This window comes from Somniosus microcephalus, chromosome 14, assembly GCF_052327205.1.
Source record: "Somniosus microcephalus isolate GS21.2 chromosome 14, FLI_Smic_1.0, whole genome shotgun sequence".
Classification (NCBI taxonomy): domain Eukaryota; kingdom Metazoa; phylum Chordata; class Chondrichthyes; order Squaliformes; family Somniosidae; genus Somniosus; species Somniosus microcephalus.
In genome coordinates this window covers 65,741,343-65,757,462 of record NC_141000.1, presented here as the reverse complement: position 1 = coordinate 65,757,462, position 16,120 = coordinate 65,741,343, and the positions used below count along the sequence as shown (strand labels likewise).

Sequence of the window (16,120 nt, the reverse complement as noted above, 5' to 3'; positions counted from 1 at the left end):
CCCAGTCGCTCTCTCTCTTCCCCCCGTCGCTCTCTCTCTTCCCCCCGTCGCTCTCTCTCTTCCCCCCCCAGTCACTCTCTTCTTCCCCCCCCAGTCGCTCTCTCTCTTCCCCCCCAGTCGCTCTCTCTCTTCCCCCCCAGTCGCTCTCTCTTCCCCCCCCAGTCGCTCTCTCTCTTCCCCCCCAGTCGCTCTCTCTCTTCCCCCCCCCAGTCGCTCTCTCTTCCCCCCCCAGTCGCTCTCTCTCTTCCCCCCCCAGTCGCTCTCTCTTCCCCCCCCCAGTCGCTCTCTCTCTTCCCCCCGTCGCTCTCTCTCTTCCCCCCCAGTCGCTCTCTCTCTTCCCCCCCAGTCGCTCTCTCTCTTCCCCCCCAGTCGCTCTCTCTCTTCCCCCCCAGTCGCTCTCTCTCTTCCCCCCCCAGTCGCTCTGTCTCTTCCCCCCCGTCGCTCTCTCTCTTCCCCCCCCGCAGTCGCTCTCTCTCTCTTCCGCCCCCCCCAGTCGCTCTCTCTCTTCCGCCCCCCCCGTCGCTCTCTCTCTTCCGCCCCCCCCCCAGTCGCTCTCTCTCTTCCGCCCCCCCCAGTCGCTCTCTCTCTTCCGCCCCCCCCCACAGTCGCTCTCTCTCTTCCGCCCCCCCCCCACAGTCGCTCTCTCTCTTTCCGCCCCCCCCCACAGTCGCTCTCTCTCTTTCCCCCCCCCCCCCCACAGTCGCTCTCTCTCTCTTCCAACAACAACATGCCCTCGAAAAAGCCTCGGCACCACCGGGCACCCCAGCTAGTATATATATAAAAGGATACTTCTGTCTGTCATTCCATCTGTCTTTCTGTCTGTCTGTCTTGATTTAACTCGAAAGTTATAGAGCGTACCTACATGTGCGTTACGTCGAAAGAAAGCTGACAATTCCAGAACCGTCCTAAGCGTATTTACGTTTCGGCCGGACAAAAATTGCGCCCGCGGTATCCAAAAAACGTTCAACATTCCGCTCATTAGCATCTCATTATCCGCTCATTAGCGACTGAGTGACCTCGAGGTCGACCAATCGTACGCCGGGTTCCTGGCGCGTGCGGTGCTCTCTCCTAGTCGAGTGACGGGACGATTGACCAATCCTACGCTTTGGTGACCTGACGGTCGACCAATCGGTGCATGTGTGGGCGGGGCCTTATCGTTCTGAACCGAGGTGAGTCGCCGCCATCTTGATTCTAAACTTTTCATTTCTTTTTCCCGCTTTCTGCGTGTTTCTTTTCAAATCTACATTTCCAGCAAAAAAAAGTTGCTTTTAAAACACAAATTGTTTTTTAAAAAAAGTTAATTAATTTGTAAATCTTTTCTCTAACCTCTATAATTCTTCTCCTACCTTTCACCATTTTTCCAGGCCCGGGGCCTAGGCTTCTCCAACTGCCAGCAGTGCAACTCTAGACCCAGGCTCCCGGCCTAGGCAGAGACAAACACTGGCAGAGGGGAGAGGGTGTGCTGCCTCAGCTCCATTCCCAGGGTCAGTAGGTGGGGAGGCTTCATAAGCAACTGGGGTAGGTCGCAAGCCCCGAATAATAATCTGAAGATCCTGTGTTTGCAGCTGAGGAAATTTCTTCTGCTGACAGCCCCAGATTAACGGCAGCCATCTTTGTCAAGGAGGGCGAAAAGTTTCAGTGCGACGCCATTTTGATTCAGTGTGTAACAGAGTGCCTGCGCGGCCATCTTAGTACAGGAACAGAGAGTGGGTGGGGCTTCTGTGCTCCAAATCGGGTCCTGGTGACCGAGACAGACAATCGACTGTGTGGGCGGGGCCTAATCTTTCCAACTGAAAAGCAAGCGGCGGCCATTGTTTGTGGTACAACACTGAGAGGTGAGGACCACTTTTTTAATAAAAAGATTGGTGAGGTTGTAAAGTGGATGTTATAGAAAGATTTACCAAAAATGTTTTATAAGTACAGGAAACTTTGTGCTATCCGGAGGTGAGCTATCCGGCAATCTGCAGCCACCACAAAAATCAGCAGCCGTTTTTTATTCTTTGTTTGTTCTATTTTCCTTTGTTTGAACAGTCAAGCTGGGCAAGGTCTGTAGCTATAGCAACAGCTTCAGCTGCAGAGCTTTAGGGCCACACCCGAAGCTGTTGCTAAGCAACAGTGTTTGCTGTCAAATACGGAGATAAGAATCTCCGTATCTCTCAACATTAACTCTGGAGAGTAGGGCAGTTTTAAGGCAAGGCAGCAGCTCGGTCCCGTGGGTGCCGGATAGCACAAAGTTTCCTGTACTTTAAGTATATCTCCCTCCACCACCCCCCTTCCCCCCCCCCACACCCCCCCCCTTCCCCCCCCCCCACACCCCCCACTTCCCCCCCCCACACCCCCACCATCCCCCCCCACACCCCCTCCACATCCTTCCCCCCACCCCCCCTACCCCCCTCCTTCCCCCCAGCCCCCCTACCACCCCCTCCCTCTTCCCCCCTCCCTCCCTTCTTCCTCCCTCCCTTCTTCCCCCCTCCCTTCTTCCCCCCCTCCCCTCCCTCTTCCCCCCTCTTCCCCCTCATCCCTCCCCTCCTCTTCCCCTCCCTCTCCTCTTCCCCCTCCCTCCCTCTCTCTCCTCTTCCCCCTCCCTCCCTCTCTCTCCTCTTCCCCCTCCCTCCCTCGCTCTCCTCTTCCCCCTCCCTCCCTCGCTCTCCTCTTCCCCCCTCCCTCCCTCGCTCTCCTCTTCCCCCCTCCCTCTCCTCTTCCCCCTCCCTCTCCTCTTCCTCCCCCCCTCTTCTCCCCCCTCCCTACCTCCCTCTTCTTCCCCCCTCCTTCCGTCCCCCTCCCCCCTCTTCCCCCTCCCTCCTCTTCCCCCCCCACCACCTCCCTCCCCACCTCCCTCTTCCCCCCTCCCTCCTCTTCCCCCCCCACCCCCCCTCCCTCCATCCCTATGTTCTATGGGAGGTTATTTGTGTCCTCCTTTGTGAAGACAGAACCAAAGTATGTATTTGATTGGTCTGCCATTTCTTGGTTCCCCATTATAAATTCCCCTGATTCTGACTGCAAGGGACCTACGCTTGACTTCAACAATTTTTTCTCTTCACATATCTATAGAAGCTTTTACAGTCAGTTTTTATGTTCCCTGAAAGCTTACGCTCATATTCTATTTTCCCCCTCTAAATTAATCCCTTTGTCCTCCTTTGCAGAATCCTAAACTGCTCCCAATCCTCAGATTTGCTGCTTTCTCTGGCCAAATTATATGTCCTCTCCTTGGATCTTATGCTATCCCTAATTTCCCTTGTTCGCCACGGTTGATTTGCCTTTTTTGTTTTATTTTTATGCCAAGCAGGGATGAACAAATTCTGTAGTTCATCCATGCAATCTTTAAATGTTTGCCATTGCCTATCCACCGCCAACCCTTTAAGTAATGTTCCCCAATCCATCCTAACCAACTCGTGCCTCATACCATCATAGTTTCCTTTATTTAAATTCAGTACCCTAGTCTCTGAGTCAACTACTTCACTCTCCATTTTAATGAAGAATTCTATCATATTATGATCGCTCCTCCCAAAGGGGCCTCGCACAACAAGTTGCTAATTAATCCTTTCTCATTACATAATACCCAGTCTAAAATGGCCTGATCTCTAGTTGGTTCCTCGACATTTTGGTCCAGGAAACCATCCCCTATACACTCTAGGAATTCCTCCTCCACAGTATTGTTACTAATTTGGTTAGCCCAATCTATATGTAGATTAAAAAGTCACCCATGATGACTGCTGTGCCGTTATTGCACGCATCTCTAATTTCCCATTTAATGCCACCCCCAACCTCAGCATTACTCTTTGGGGGTCTGTATACAGCTCCCACTAACATTTTCTGCCCCATGGTATTTCTCAGCTCTACACATACAGATTCTACATCATCAGAGCTAATAGCCTTCCTTACTATTGTGTTAATCTCCTCTTCAAACAGCAATGCACCCCACCTCCTTTTCCTTTTTTCCTGTCCTTTCTGAATATTGAATACTCCTGGATGTTGAATTCCCAGTCTGGGCACCCTGGAGCCATGTCTCTGTAATCCCAATTATATCATATCCGTTTACATCTATTTGTGCAGCTAATTCATCCACCTTATTACGAATGCTCCTCGCATTAAGACACAAAGGGGCAAAAATTGGGTGAGTAGCACCACCTGTTAGCGCCTAAAGAGGCAGTCAGTGGCTGTAGCGCCACTGGGTGCGCCTCCCGCGATATTCAGCAGGGGCGCTAATGGTGGCATTAGCCTGTTGCGCTGCGCCGCCACCGATGACGTCATCGGTGTGCGCAGCGCCCCATTAGCGATATTTGGTAGCGAACGCCGTTGTAGTGCCGTTTGCTACCCGCGCCCGGTTCACGGGGCCTTGCTGTGCCGACAGCGGCGCAAGTTAAGGTGGAGGTGCGGGGCGACCGCCTGCCAGCACCTCCGTCCCCGGCCTCCTGGCGCCACCCCCCCCCCCCCCGCGGCATTGCCGACTGTTTCCCGAGAGCCCGGCACTTCTCCTCGGTGCCGGGCTCTTTTGCCGGCACTCGCGATCGGGGATCGCGCTGTTGCAGGCCCCTCCCCCTTAACAATGGGAGGAAGGCCTGCAGTACCGCAGCGTGCCGTGCCGCAGCGTGTGGCGCTGCGGCACGTTGCGCTGCGATATTCAGTTTCAGCGCCCTAAGAGGGACGCGGAGCGCCTCGAGCCTCGCCCAGTGTCCCTTGAGGGTTTCTGAAACTGAATTTCTGGCGATCGGTATTACTCCCAACGCTGCGCAAAAATCAGTGCCCAGGCGAACTTGGCGCTTCAACCCAATTTCTAGGCCAAAAGCCTTCAGGCTTGATTTTTTTAACACTCTTAGTCCTTTTAGAATTATTATTTACACCCTTGATTTCTCTGCCTTCCACGTTTGCTTTTCTTCTTCCTATCTTTTGTTTCTATCCTTGCTTCCCGTTCTCTGACTCCCTGCACAGGTTCCCAACCCCCTGCCATTTTAGTTTAAACCCTCCCCAACAGCACTAGCAAACACTCCCCCTAGGACATCGGTTACGGTCCCGCCCAGGTGCAAACTGTCCAGTTTGTACTGGTCCCACCTCCCCCAGAACCGGTTCTAATGTCCCAGGAATTTGAATCCCTCCCCCTTTGCACCATTCCTCTAGCCACTTATTCATCTGAAATATCCTTCTATTTCTACTCTGACTAGCACGTGGCACTGGTAGCAATCCTGAGATTACTACCTTTGAGGTCCTATTTTTTAAATTTACCTCCTAACTTCCTATATTCAGCTTTTAGGACCTCATCCCAGTTTATACCTATATCAATGGTCCCTATATGCACCGCGACAACTGGCTGTTCACGCTCCCCCTCCAGAATGCCCTGCAGCCGCTCCGAGACATCCTTGAACCTTGCACCAGGGAGGCAACATACCATCCTGGAGTCTCGTTTGCGGCCACAGAAACGCCTATTTATTCCCCTTATAATAGAATTCCTATCACTATAGCTCTCCCGCTTTTTTTCCTCCCGTCCTGTGCAGCAGGACCACCCACGGTGCCAGGAAGTTGGCTGCTGCTGCCTTCCCCAGATACGCCATCTCCCTCAACAATATCCAAAATGGTATATCTGTTTGAAAGGGGGATGGCCACAAGGGACCCCTGCACTACCTGCCTGCGCCTACTACTCTGCCTGGCGGTCACCCATTCCCTTCCTGCCTGTGCAGCCTTTGCCTGCGGTGTGACCAACTCCTTAAACGTGCTATCCACGATGTCCTCAGCATCGCGAATGCTTCAGTATGTATCCATTAGCAGCTCCAGCGCCGCAATGCAGTCTGCCAGTAGCTGCAGCTAGATACACTTCCCGCACACATGGTCATCAGGGACACAGGAAGTGTCCCTGATTTCCCACATAGTGCAGGAGGAGCATGCCATGGGGCCAAGCTGTGCTGCCATGACTTAACCTTTAATTAATTCAAATTAAATTAAATCAAATCAATACCACTAATTACACTACAATTAAATGATATACTCAAGGGCTCTTGTTTACAAGCACTCCCAGCTACACAACAGAGACCCTAGAAACTATAAACCACATGCCGCGGATGTGTGATCAGAAGCTCATTTCAGGGTCAGATATGACACCAAGGTTTGAACAGTGTGGTTCAGCCTCCGACAGATGCCAGGAAGAGGGCTGGAGTAGGTGGCTAGGGAACGGAGTTTGTGGTGGGGACCGAAGACAATGGCTTCGGTATTCCCAATATTTAGTTGGAGAAAATTTCTGCTCACCCAGTACTGGATGTCAGATAAGCAATCTGACAATTTAGAGACCATGGAGGAGTCGAGAGATGTGGTGGTGAGGTAGAGCTGGGTGTCGTCAGCGTACATGTGGAAACTGACGCCGTGTTTTCGGATGATGCCGCCAAGGGGCAGCATGTAGATGAGAAATAGGAGGGGCCCAAGGGTAGATCCTTGGGGGACCCCAGAGGCAACGATCCGGGAGCGGGAAGAGAAGCCGTTGCAGGTGATTCTCTGGCTACGATTAGATAGATAAGAATGGAACCAGGCGAGTGCAGTCCCACTCAGCTGGACAATGGTGGAGAGGTGTTGGAGGAGGATGGAGTGGTCAACCGTGTCAAAGGCTGCAAACAGGTCGAGAAGGATGAGGAGGGATAGTTTACCTTTGTTACAGTCACAAAGGATGTCATTTGCGACTTTGATGAGCCGTTTCGGTACTGTGGCAAGGGCGGAAACATGATTGGACGGATTCAAACATGGAGTTCCAGGAAAGATGGGCAATGATTTGGGAGGTGACAACACATTCAAGGAATTCGGCGAGGAAAGGGAAGTAGAAGATGGGGCGGTAGTTTGCAAAGACGGAGGGGTCAAGGGCTGGTTTTTGGAGGAGAGGGGTGATGGTGGCAGATTTGAAGGAGAGGGGGACAGTACTTGAGGAGAGAGAACCGTTAATAATATCAGCTAACATGGGAGCCAGAAAAGGAAGATGGGTGGTCAGCAGTTTAGTGGGAATAGGGTCGTGAGGGCCGGAAGTGGGTCTCATGGACAAGATGAGCATGGGGAGGTCAAGAGGGGAGATTGGAGAGAAACTGGAGAAAGATGAGAGTTCAGGGCTGGGGCAGGGGGGAACCTTAGAGGAAGTTTGGCCCAGTGGGCTCGGGGAAATGGCAGAGGCAGCTGATCGGATGGTCTCAATCTTGGAGACAAAGAAGTCCATGAGCTCCTCGCACTTGTTATTGTAAGAGATATTCCCATTTGTTGAAAAGCAGGCTGCTGGTGGTGAATCTCCCAGTCCCATAAAACCCACCTGGACAATATTTCCAGCTGGCCTGTCTTTGATCAGCAGTCATTATAGTAAGCAGGAATGGCAACCTTTCTGACTAAAAAGATCAGTACCTGGCTACAGAGATCAATACCAACTAAGATTAAGGACCCCTTTAAAGTATGGAAATGTCAGCATTTAAATTAATTTCTAAATGTATTCACTAAAAGAGACACAAATATATGAACTCAGAGTTAGGCAGCACTTTCAAAAACTCTCGTCACCAGCCCATAACATTCTCCTCATTCATGTTCATGAACAGAAAATTATGGTCATTCTAACAAGTCATCTGCTGCATGAGAGGTCAGGTCAGTGGAATGGGGTCTTGGAAAGTTTCACCTTCATATCTTATTTCCTTCTCCATCCCACCTCCTTCAATTTTCTTTACTCCTGAATATGATATTTCATATTAGGGTGCAATTCCATGGCACCAGCTACATCCAATATCTTGCTCAAACAGACCAGATTGCCGAGTCCAATTGTTATGCAGTGGCCACTGGCTGAAAGGTGTGTATTGTGTGGTTGCTGGCTGAAAAGAGGACTGGGCTCAACTGTGATACCCCAATGCTCAATACTTGCCGATTAAGCTTACACATGAAGGTAACATGTTTGATAAGGCCAAGTTTTCTTACTTGGGAGCAATGCCAGCACTATAAGATTTGAATGGTCTAATTAAATTTTATAAACTAGAAGCTTACAGGAGCCATAACTTCCTGTTAGACAAGATTTCATGTTGATACCTACAACCATCACAGAGATTTACAAAAAGTTAAAGTTTTGGTGGATCACCAGAGATCTCTTACCTCCTTGAATCCCTTTTACAGTTGCAGTTTTCCCAGCATTATCCAATCCCACCATTACTAGAGTCACCTTCCTGCGAAAAGAACATGTTGCATTCACTTAAAAGACTAATTTTGCAATTTGCTATACTATTAAAAAGATGAATTGTGTCAAACTACAGCTCTCTCAGAATTTGTATCATTATATAGTTATAATAAAACTGGAGGCTTACACACTTTAGATCATAAAATTAACAAAAAACAAATTTTCCAGAATTATCTCTTAACCACCATAATTGTGTCAAGGCACAGTTCCACTAGATCACTATAAAAATACAGATTAATATATGGGCTGGAGTATGTTACAAAGGAGCAATACATCAGGGGCTTCACATTACATCAAATTGAGGGAGCAAAACTTGAAAATGATTTATCAATAATTATTGTAGGGTCTATGAATGAATGAATGAAGAGGTAAAGCTGGATGTTATCAGCATATACATGGAATGTGGACCGGTGCCTATGGAAGACGTCACCTCCAGGCAGAATGTAGATGAGGAACAGGAGAGGGCCACCAAGATCATCCTTGGGGAATTCAGGGGGGGGGGGGTGTGGGGGAAGTATAAGGTTGGGAAGAGAAACTTCTTTTGGAGATGCGCTGATTGGTTCCACTCCTCCTGTACTAACACATTCAAGGGTGAAGACATGAAATACTCTGGCCGGAATTTTTCGGGTGTCAGTGGGTCAGGAACCCACCGTCAACCCACCACAATGCGCTTTTCCCAATGTCGGGTCTGTCAGCACCGAGCAGACCCAACAGGCAGCGGCGGGCGACCCAATTAAACTAATTATAATGTAATGGACTTACCAGACCCTTAACAGGCTTTTTTACCTTACTTTTTAACTTTAACTTCATGGCCACGGGAACCACGCTGTTAGGTGACCACAGCTGTCAAGCTGAGGTGGGAGTTCAGTGGCCATTGCTCCAGCTGATTACTTGACAGCTTCAAATGTACAGTAATATCTCCCACCTGACAGAGATCACTTTCCTCAGCCACAAGCTGTTCCTCACTGCATTTCCACAACAGATTTAGCATGCTGCAAGTCTTTCCACAAGTCTCCATTCAGTCTCACCTCATTACCTCTCTCATTGACAGATAGCTTCTGTCATCTGTACTTCACCTGCCATCTATTCCATCGACATGGGTGCCCTTTATACTCTCTAACATTGGTCCTCAGAATACCACCACAATCAGCCCAAACACCAGCAGCAGCAGCACCATCAACACCAACCTTCTCCGCAATCACCTGATGCTGCACAGGACAGAGGTCCTCAGCACCAGAGCACATTACTGCCCAGGAGACCAGGGATGGTCTCATCATGGCCAGATTTACTTAACGTTACGCTGCACACCATGGCTGTCACATGATCTGCCAGGTTGGCAGCACCCCACACCAACACCATAAAGCATCGCTACAATGCCCAAGCCATTCCTTTCACACTCCTCAGCATTGTGGAGGATACCATTATGTCTCACCATTCACTGTAACTCACTAAGCCACTTCCAAAGGTGCACAAAAACCTGTCCAAGAGCGTAAAGTGTTGAAGATAAAGATTAGAATGTTTGACAGCACATTAATAGAAACTTTACATAAACTTTGGGTAAAAGACACAAGTGGCTACTCTTGTGTGTTGTTAGTTGGTATGATTGCACTCTGATGAGAGTGGGTATTGGGGGGGGGGGGGGGGGCTAGTGAGATGGGAATGTGATAATGTAGATAGAGAGGGATGGGTGGAGGTGTAAGTTAAGTTGGTGGGACTAAGGATGAGCAGGAGTAGGGCACGGAATACAGAGTGATGGGGATGTGATGAGAGGTACAGCAGGATGAGGTTGAGTGTGACTTTGTACTAATGTTTCCTGATCTACTAAGTTCATTGAAAAGGTTTGCCGCGACCCACCTCCGACATCACCCACCCCGGACCCACTGAGGTAAGGAAAATCCCGGCCTCGGTGATTCAAAGCAAGTGAGAAAAAGATCTTTAGGACACGAAGCAAGCAGTGAGATCACAGAGATGCCCGCATTGTGACTATCCTAGATACCCTCCAAAATCGCTCTACTTTACCCCCCCTTCTCACTCTGGTCTCTGCTCCCTATCTCACTCAATCCACTTACAAGTTCCTGGGCCTGGGCCTCTCAGTTACGTAGAAATCACAAAAGGCCATTCAGCCAACCAGTCCACATTGGTTTTATCCTCCATATTAGTAGCAGTCCCAATTCCTTGTGCCCCAATTCAGTGCTGCTCCCTTTTGCTCTTTAGTACTAAGAGGACTGCTATTAGCTTGAATTTTTTTTTTTGGGGGGGGGGGGGGGGTGCGGGCAGTAAGAGCTTTAAAAGATTTTTTTATTTTTTTATTTTTTTTAAAGAAGTTATTTTTCACCCCAACTGTTACTGATTGGTTGACCCCAAGAAGCAACCAGACTGTAGCTCTGCAGCACTTGGTACCATACAAGAACCAATGCAAAACAGCCTGTGAAAAAGGGTTGCTGTACAACACATCCCTAATGCCCTTATTATTTTGCAAAAACAGAAAATTAACTAACCTCATTAACTGGAGCATATTGTGCAAATATTATTAACCAAGCAGATCATTAACCTAGATTATGAAACGACTTGCGACCATTGGGAAGGTGATAAAGGAAGCAATTAACAGCTCATTCAGTATGAATGCCCTTCTATATTACAGTAGGAATCCAAATCAGTGAATACAGTGATGTGTATGTGGTGTAGTTGTCTTGGAGACAGCACTCCTGACCATGTTAGGCAGTGATATTATTGTAAATATACGTGTAACAGGAGGTTTTGACAGAGGGCACAATTCTCTTTTTTTTGTGGAAGCTGAGTGCACTGAATCTGTAATTCAGAATAGGCACTGACTGGTTTCTTTAGAAAAACAGTGTCCAGAGTCATGACAGCTGAGCATAAGTAGAGCATACTTTACTTAGAGAAGTATTTTAGAATTATGTTCTATTTATGTTCTCCCTCCCATTGTCCAACTCAGTGGAACAACACTCACTTGGTGCTATGCAAGGTGGAAAGCTAAAAAGAATGACTTGCATTTATATAGCGTGTTTCATGACCTCAGGATGCCCCAAGGAAGTGCTTTTGAAGTGTAGTCACTGTTGTAATGTAGGAAACGCAGCAACCAATTTGCGCACAGCAAGTTCCCACAAAACAGCAATGTGATAATGACCAGATAATCTGTTTTAGTGATATAAAAACAGAAAATGCTGGAAAGATCTGTGGAGAGAGAAACAGAGTTCATGTTTCTCTCATTTCAGATGAAAGGTCATTGACCTGAAACGTTAACTCTGTTTCTCTCTCCACAGATGCTGCCTGACCTGCTGAGTATTTCCAGCATTTTCTGTTTTTATTTCAGATTTCCAGCATCCACAGTACTTGACTTTTGTATCTGTTTTAGTGATGTTGGTTGAGGAATAAATATTGGCCAGGATACCAAGGAGAATGCCATGCTCTTCAAAATAGTGCCATGGAATCTTATACGTTCACCTGAGAGCAGACGGGACCGGGGTTTAACAGCATCCAAAAGACTCCCTCAGTACTGCACCGGGAGCATCAACCTAGATTTTGTGCTCAAGTCTCTGGAGTGGGACTTGAACCCACAACCTTCTGGCTCAGAAGCATGAGTGCTACCACTGAGCCACGGCTGACACCATGTACACAATGAAGTACACTGGAAAAAACAAAGCTAACACTTGGCGTACACTACAGACCATGAGGTCTGCTTAATAAAGAAGACAGCTTGCGCTATGAAGAGGTAGGAAGGGTATGTGAGAACAGGAAAAATATTGTAAAGGGCAACATTAATCAACTAAATATAAATCACGTTGGCAAACATAATCCATGATGACTGCTTCATGAACTAGTGCGTTAGGGAAGCATAAAGGGTCATCTTGACCTGGTATTCATAAATGACTCAAACAACATTAATAAAAAGAAAATCATTGCACCCTGGGGGGTGGGGATAGCAATCACAGAATGATAAAGGTCAATACAATCTGGAATTCAGAAATACAAAGGGCCATGGTATATAAATGTAGAAGACTAACTTGAAAAAAAAAGGAGGGAACAACTTAAACAAATTGATTGGAAGTTGTACAACAGCACTTCAATACAGAGCAGAATGCCGAGCAGTCAGGATAAATACATACCTAGAATGATCGAGCAAAGATGAAACAAGCATAACCATAAATGGATCAACAAAGTAACTGAGACAACCTACACACATCCTGCAGAGAGAGAGGAAGGGATTCACTAGGACAGATATAGGAACATGCAAAACACATTAAAAAGGTAATCAGAGGGGCAGAGAGACCCAGGTAAATAGCTGCAGAGGCAAAACAAAACAGTAAGAAATTCTCTCAGTACTTCAAAAATAAAAAGGGGACTCAGAAGAGGCAAGAGCCATAAAAAGCACAAATGGGCTTGAAACAGAGGATGAGCACACGATAGTAAATATTCTGAATGATTCGTGCCTCCAAACATTCACAGGGAAGACGCAAGGACATTCCTGCTGAAGCAGAGATAACCTAAGCAGAATGAATGAATTTGATAAAACTGGTTATGTTCAGATTTCCAAAAGGCATTGCATATTATTGCCCGTAGCTATTAGTTAAGCTCAAAGTTGTGGGGATTCTGGATAAATCCTGGGAATGGATAAGAAACTGGTTAAAGGAGCCTTGAAAGGAGGCATCCCAGAGGTGGTCTTTTAGAGTTATACAAGATAGTACAGTAAATGGTAGATATATATAATGGACTTCCAGATAGAATAGTGGAGCAAAATATCCGGGAATCATTTAAGAAACAATTAGATGATACAGTGGTGGAACTTTAAGGCGCTAAGATGGGCCAAATAGGTTCTCTCATCTGTAATCATCTTGTGAAGAGCTGCTACCTCACTGTATTTTCCACTCCACAGCCTAGTGTGCTGCAAGCCAAGTTCTCTGTCCAAGTTTTTTCCTGTGGCCCTCAAATTAGGGGCTTCCACTGGAGCATATGTCTACATTTTTCTGTGTTACTGGCATAGGGGAGGGCTGGCTTAAACTCAATTTAGCCCGATTGGCAAAATTGGGCCTTTTATCCACAAAATGAAGAATGTTAGCTTTGGGGAATATTTCCCCACTCCAGACACCCAATGACATACTAAGCAACCACAGGTCAGGTATACATTCATACAATCAATCAGCTACACAATAAAGTTCCCTCTACTATAACCCAATATGCACAATGCAAAGCGACTGACCCACATTAAAAAGTCTTGAAAGCTACAGCAATAAACTTTGTCCTCGCAAAGAAAATGGCATTTGAACTTTTAAACCACTAATACAGAACGGAACCAAATATTTAGATATGTCAAAAGAATGGAATGTGCATACGGACATTGAAAGAAAGTGGAAGAGCTTCAGAAACAAAGTGAAAGCATGTATGCAGATGTGGGGGAGGAGAGCGCGAGCAGGCAGAGGGCATTTCTTTTTGGCTGATATTGCTGGCAACATTTTATTCATATTTTTCTTAGCTAGCTTAGCAAGACTTACTTTTTTCTCTGCTTTCTTTCTGCAATTTATTCAGATAAATTGCCATATGTCCCCTTTCCAGGAGACTGTCCTCCTATTTAGTAACTTGGAATCAGAAAATTGTCCAAAATTATCTACCACATTTATTGAGTAAAATTCCTTGAAAGCTCTTTGGTTAAGGGGGAAGCTTTGCTGTAAGTGGCGAGGGGTGGGTGCAGGGGGAGGGAGGAAGAGAAACAAATCACTCACAAGTGAAGCACCAGGAAAACCAAAGTTCACACAAAGAGCAGACAGAGGCATTTTGAACAAAAAACCTACACAGCCATGAGGCGTATCATTTGAAGAAACTAATGGCCCAGAAATTCGGGTCTCCACGGGTGAGTACGCACAGGGTACTCACCTGTAGGCCGAATGGAAGTGCCGGTTTTCTGCATGCGCGGGAAACCGGCACTTCCGATCCTCTGAACGAAGGGGTTCAGAGGTCAAACGCGCGCACAGGAGAGGCTGCACGTGCGCTTTGAACTTAGGTTTTTTTTTTGCAAGTTTTCCCGGGATCGTAAGCCTGCAGTATTTAGAAATGTATAAAGCAGGTGTAAGGCCTGCTTTTTACAAGGTAAGTGGTCAATTAATTAAAATTTAAACATTTTTTCCACAGGTTATTATTTTTAAATACTTTAAAGCAAGGTAAGTTTATTTTTAGCCCCGTTAGAATATAAAATTATTTTTTTCAAAAATTTAAATTATTGTTTAAAATAGTTATTTAGTGTAATTTATAGTTTATTTAAAAAGTGTGATTTAAAAAAAAAAATTATTTGAAGGTTTACTACTATTTTGGGGCCGTAGTATTTATAAGTTTTGACAGGTCTTCCTGTCAATCTTATGAATGGGCTTTTCCCTCCTCAGATTGGCTGCCCATGGCTCACGTGATCCCAGGGGACGCATCGCACTAACTGCGCCCCTGGGACACGCAAGCACAGCGCGCCAGCAGCTGGGCCAGGCCCCGGATCGGAATTCCACGCAGGCCCACAGCTCAGCGGCCGGCGCCCAAGGTAAGTGCAGGTCGGGGGCTTACACCCACGGGAAGCCCCCGACCCGAATTTCTGGGCCAATAAGTCAAGTTAAAAGAATTCAGAAGTGGAACACACAGGCCCGAATTATGCAGTCAGCAAAGTTCATTGCACTTACACTTGCCCACAGACTTTCTGTGGGCATTGCGACTTGTGGTAATTAGAGACCAAACAGCACAGCGCCCTCTACAGGGGATCTGGAACCTGAGCGAACAGGAAAAGTAACAGCATGTCTCCTCAACCCATCAGATTGAAGAATCCTTACTGCGACACAGTCTAAACCAGGAAGTGTCAGTTAGAATATTTAATTCAATGTAAAAATCATGTACAAAAAGCAAAATATAGAGAGAGAAAGAAAGATGGGATTGAGAGAGATAAAAGAGACAGAAGGAAAAAGTTTTAAAAAAAATTAAAATCTCCAATAATTAAAATCTGAAGGAATAAGACTCTGCATTTATAAAAATAAATATTCAATGCCAGAGAAGTTGGTTGGCAGTAATTAAGACTTACCACGCTGTTAAAAACTCACTTACACTTGAATGGGCAAGTTCTAACTTTTTCTGGTGTGTAGCTAGTGGGTAATTACCGCAAGTTCACACCGTTGCATGTGCATGGATACAGAGTCTATGGGCGAGGTACCGGTGTAGCGAAGGTTCTGAAGTAGCAGGGCAACTTGGACAGAACTTCAGCATTTAACTGCGCATGCGCAAACACTGGAAGTTGCTGTCCGATTTACTCCTTAATAACGATGAACGCTGATAGCCTTACCATTATGGTTACCACAAATTCCGGGCCATTACAGAACTATTCTATTCACCACGTGTCTTGACCCCATAATTGCCTTTGTCTTGTCAGTCTGCGTGCCCGACATCCAGTCCTAGATGAGCTGCAATTTCCTCCAATTAAATATTGGAAAGACTGAAGCCATTGTTTTTGGCCCCCACCACAAATTCCTTTCCTTGCCATCGATTCCACAGGTCTGTTTTTTCACCTCTTGTAGAAGAGAGCGCAAAACTCAAGAGAGGACTGCAGGTGGGCCACCACAAATAGTCCAGCTAACTGATGCAGAGGAGGCGGCACTGGAGATAAGTCACACATATGCATCCCTCTCCATCCGAGATAGAGAGACAGGGAGCTCACAAATAGCTGGTGACAGAATTACAAATATCTCTTGACACACACATGCTGATCTTATTTAATCAATGACTGAAGTATGTGAAGATTAAGTATGGCGATTGTCAAGATTGTGGCTTTGCCATGATTACATCATATCCCTTTATTTTTTCTTTCAGGGCCTACACACGCACAGCAAGTGTCGCAGGACATCCACGAGGGTGATTCTGCAGAAGACCTCATTCCTTCTGAGGGTGCACAGGACGTACAGCCATGCACCA

General features: G+C 46.9%; 1 protein-coding gene across 2 annotated transcripts in view; it reads right to left on the bottom strand.

Moving 5' to 3' along the window:
* Positions 1-16,120, bottom strand: part of arl13b (ADP-ribosylation factor-like 13b) — a 163,630-nt gene that overhangs the window by 135,722 nt on the left and 11,788 nt on the right. For both annotated transcript variants that reach the window (XM_086006595.1, XM_086006596.1), the window contains exon 3: positions 8,089-8,159. In XM_086006595.1, the coding sequence (XP_085862721.1) occupies positions 8,089-8,159 (71 nt within the window). The remainder of the gene's footprint in view (positions 1-8,088; positions 8,160-16,120) is intronic.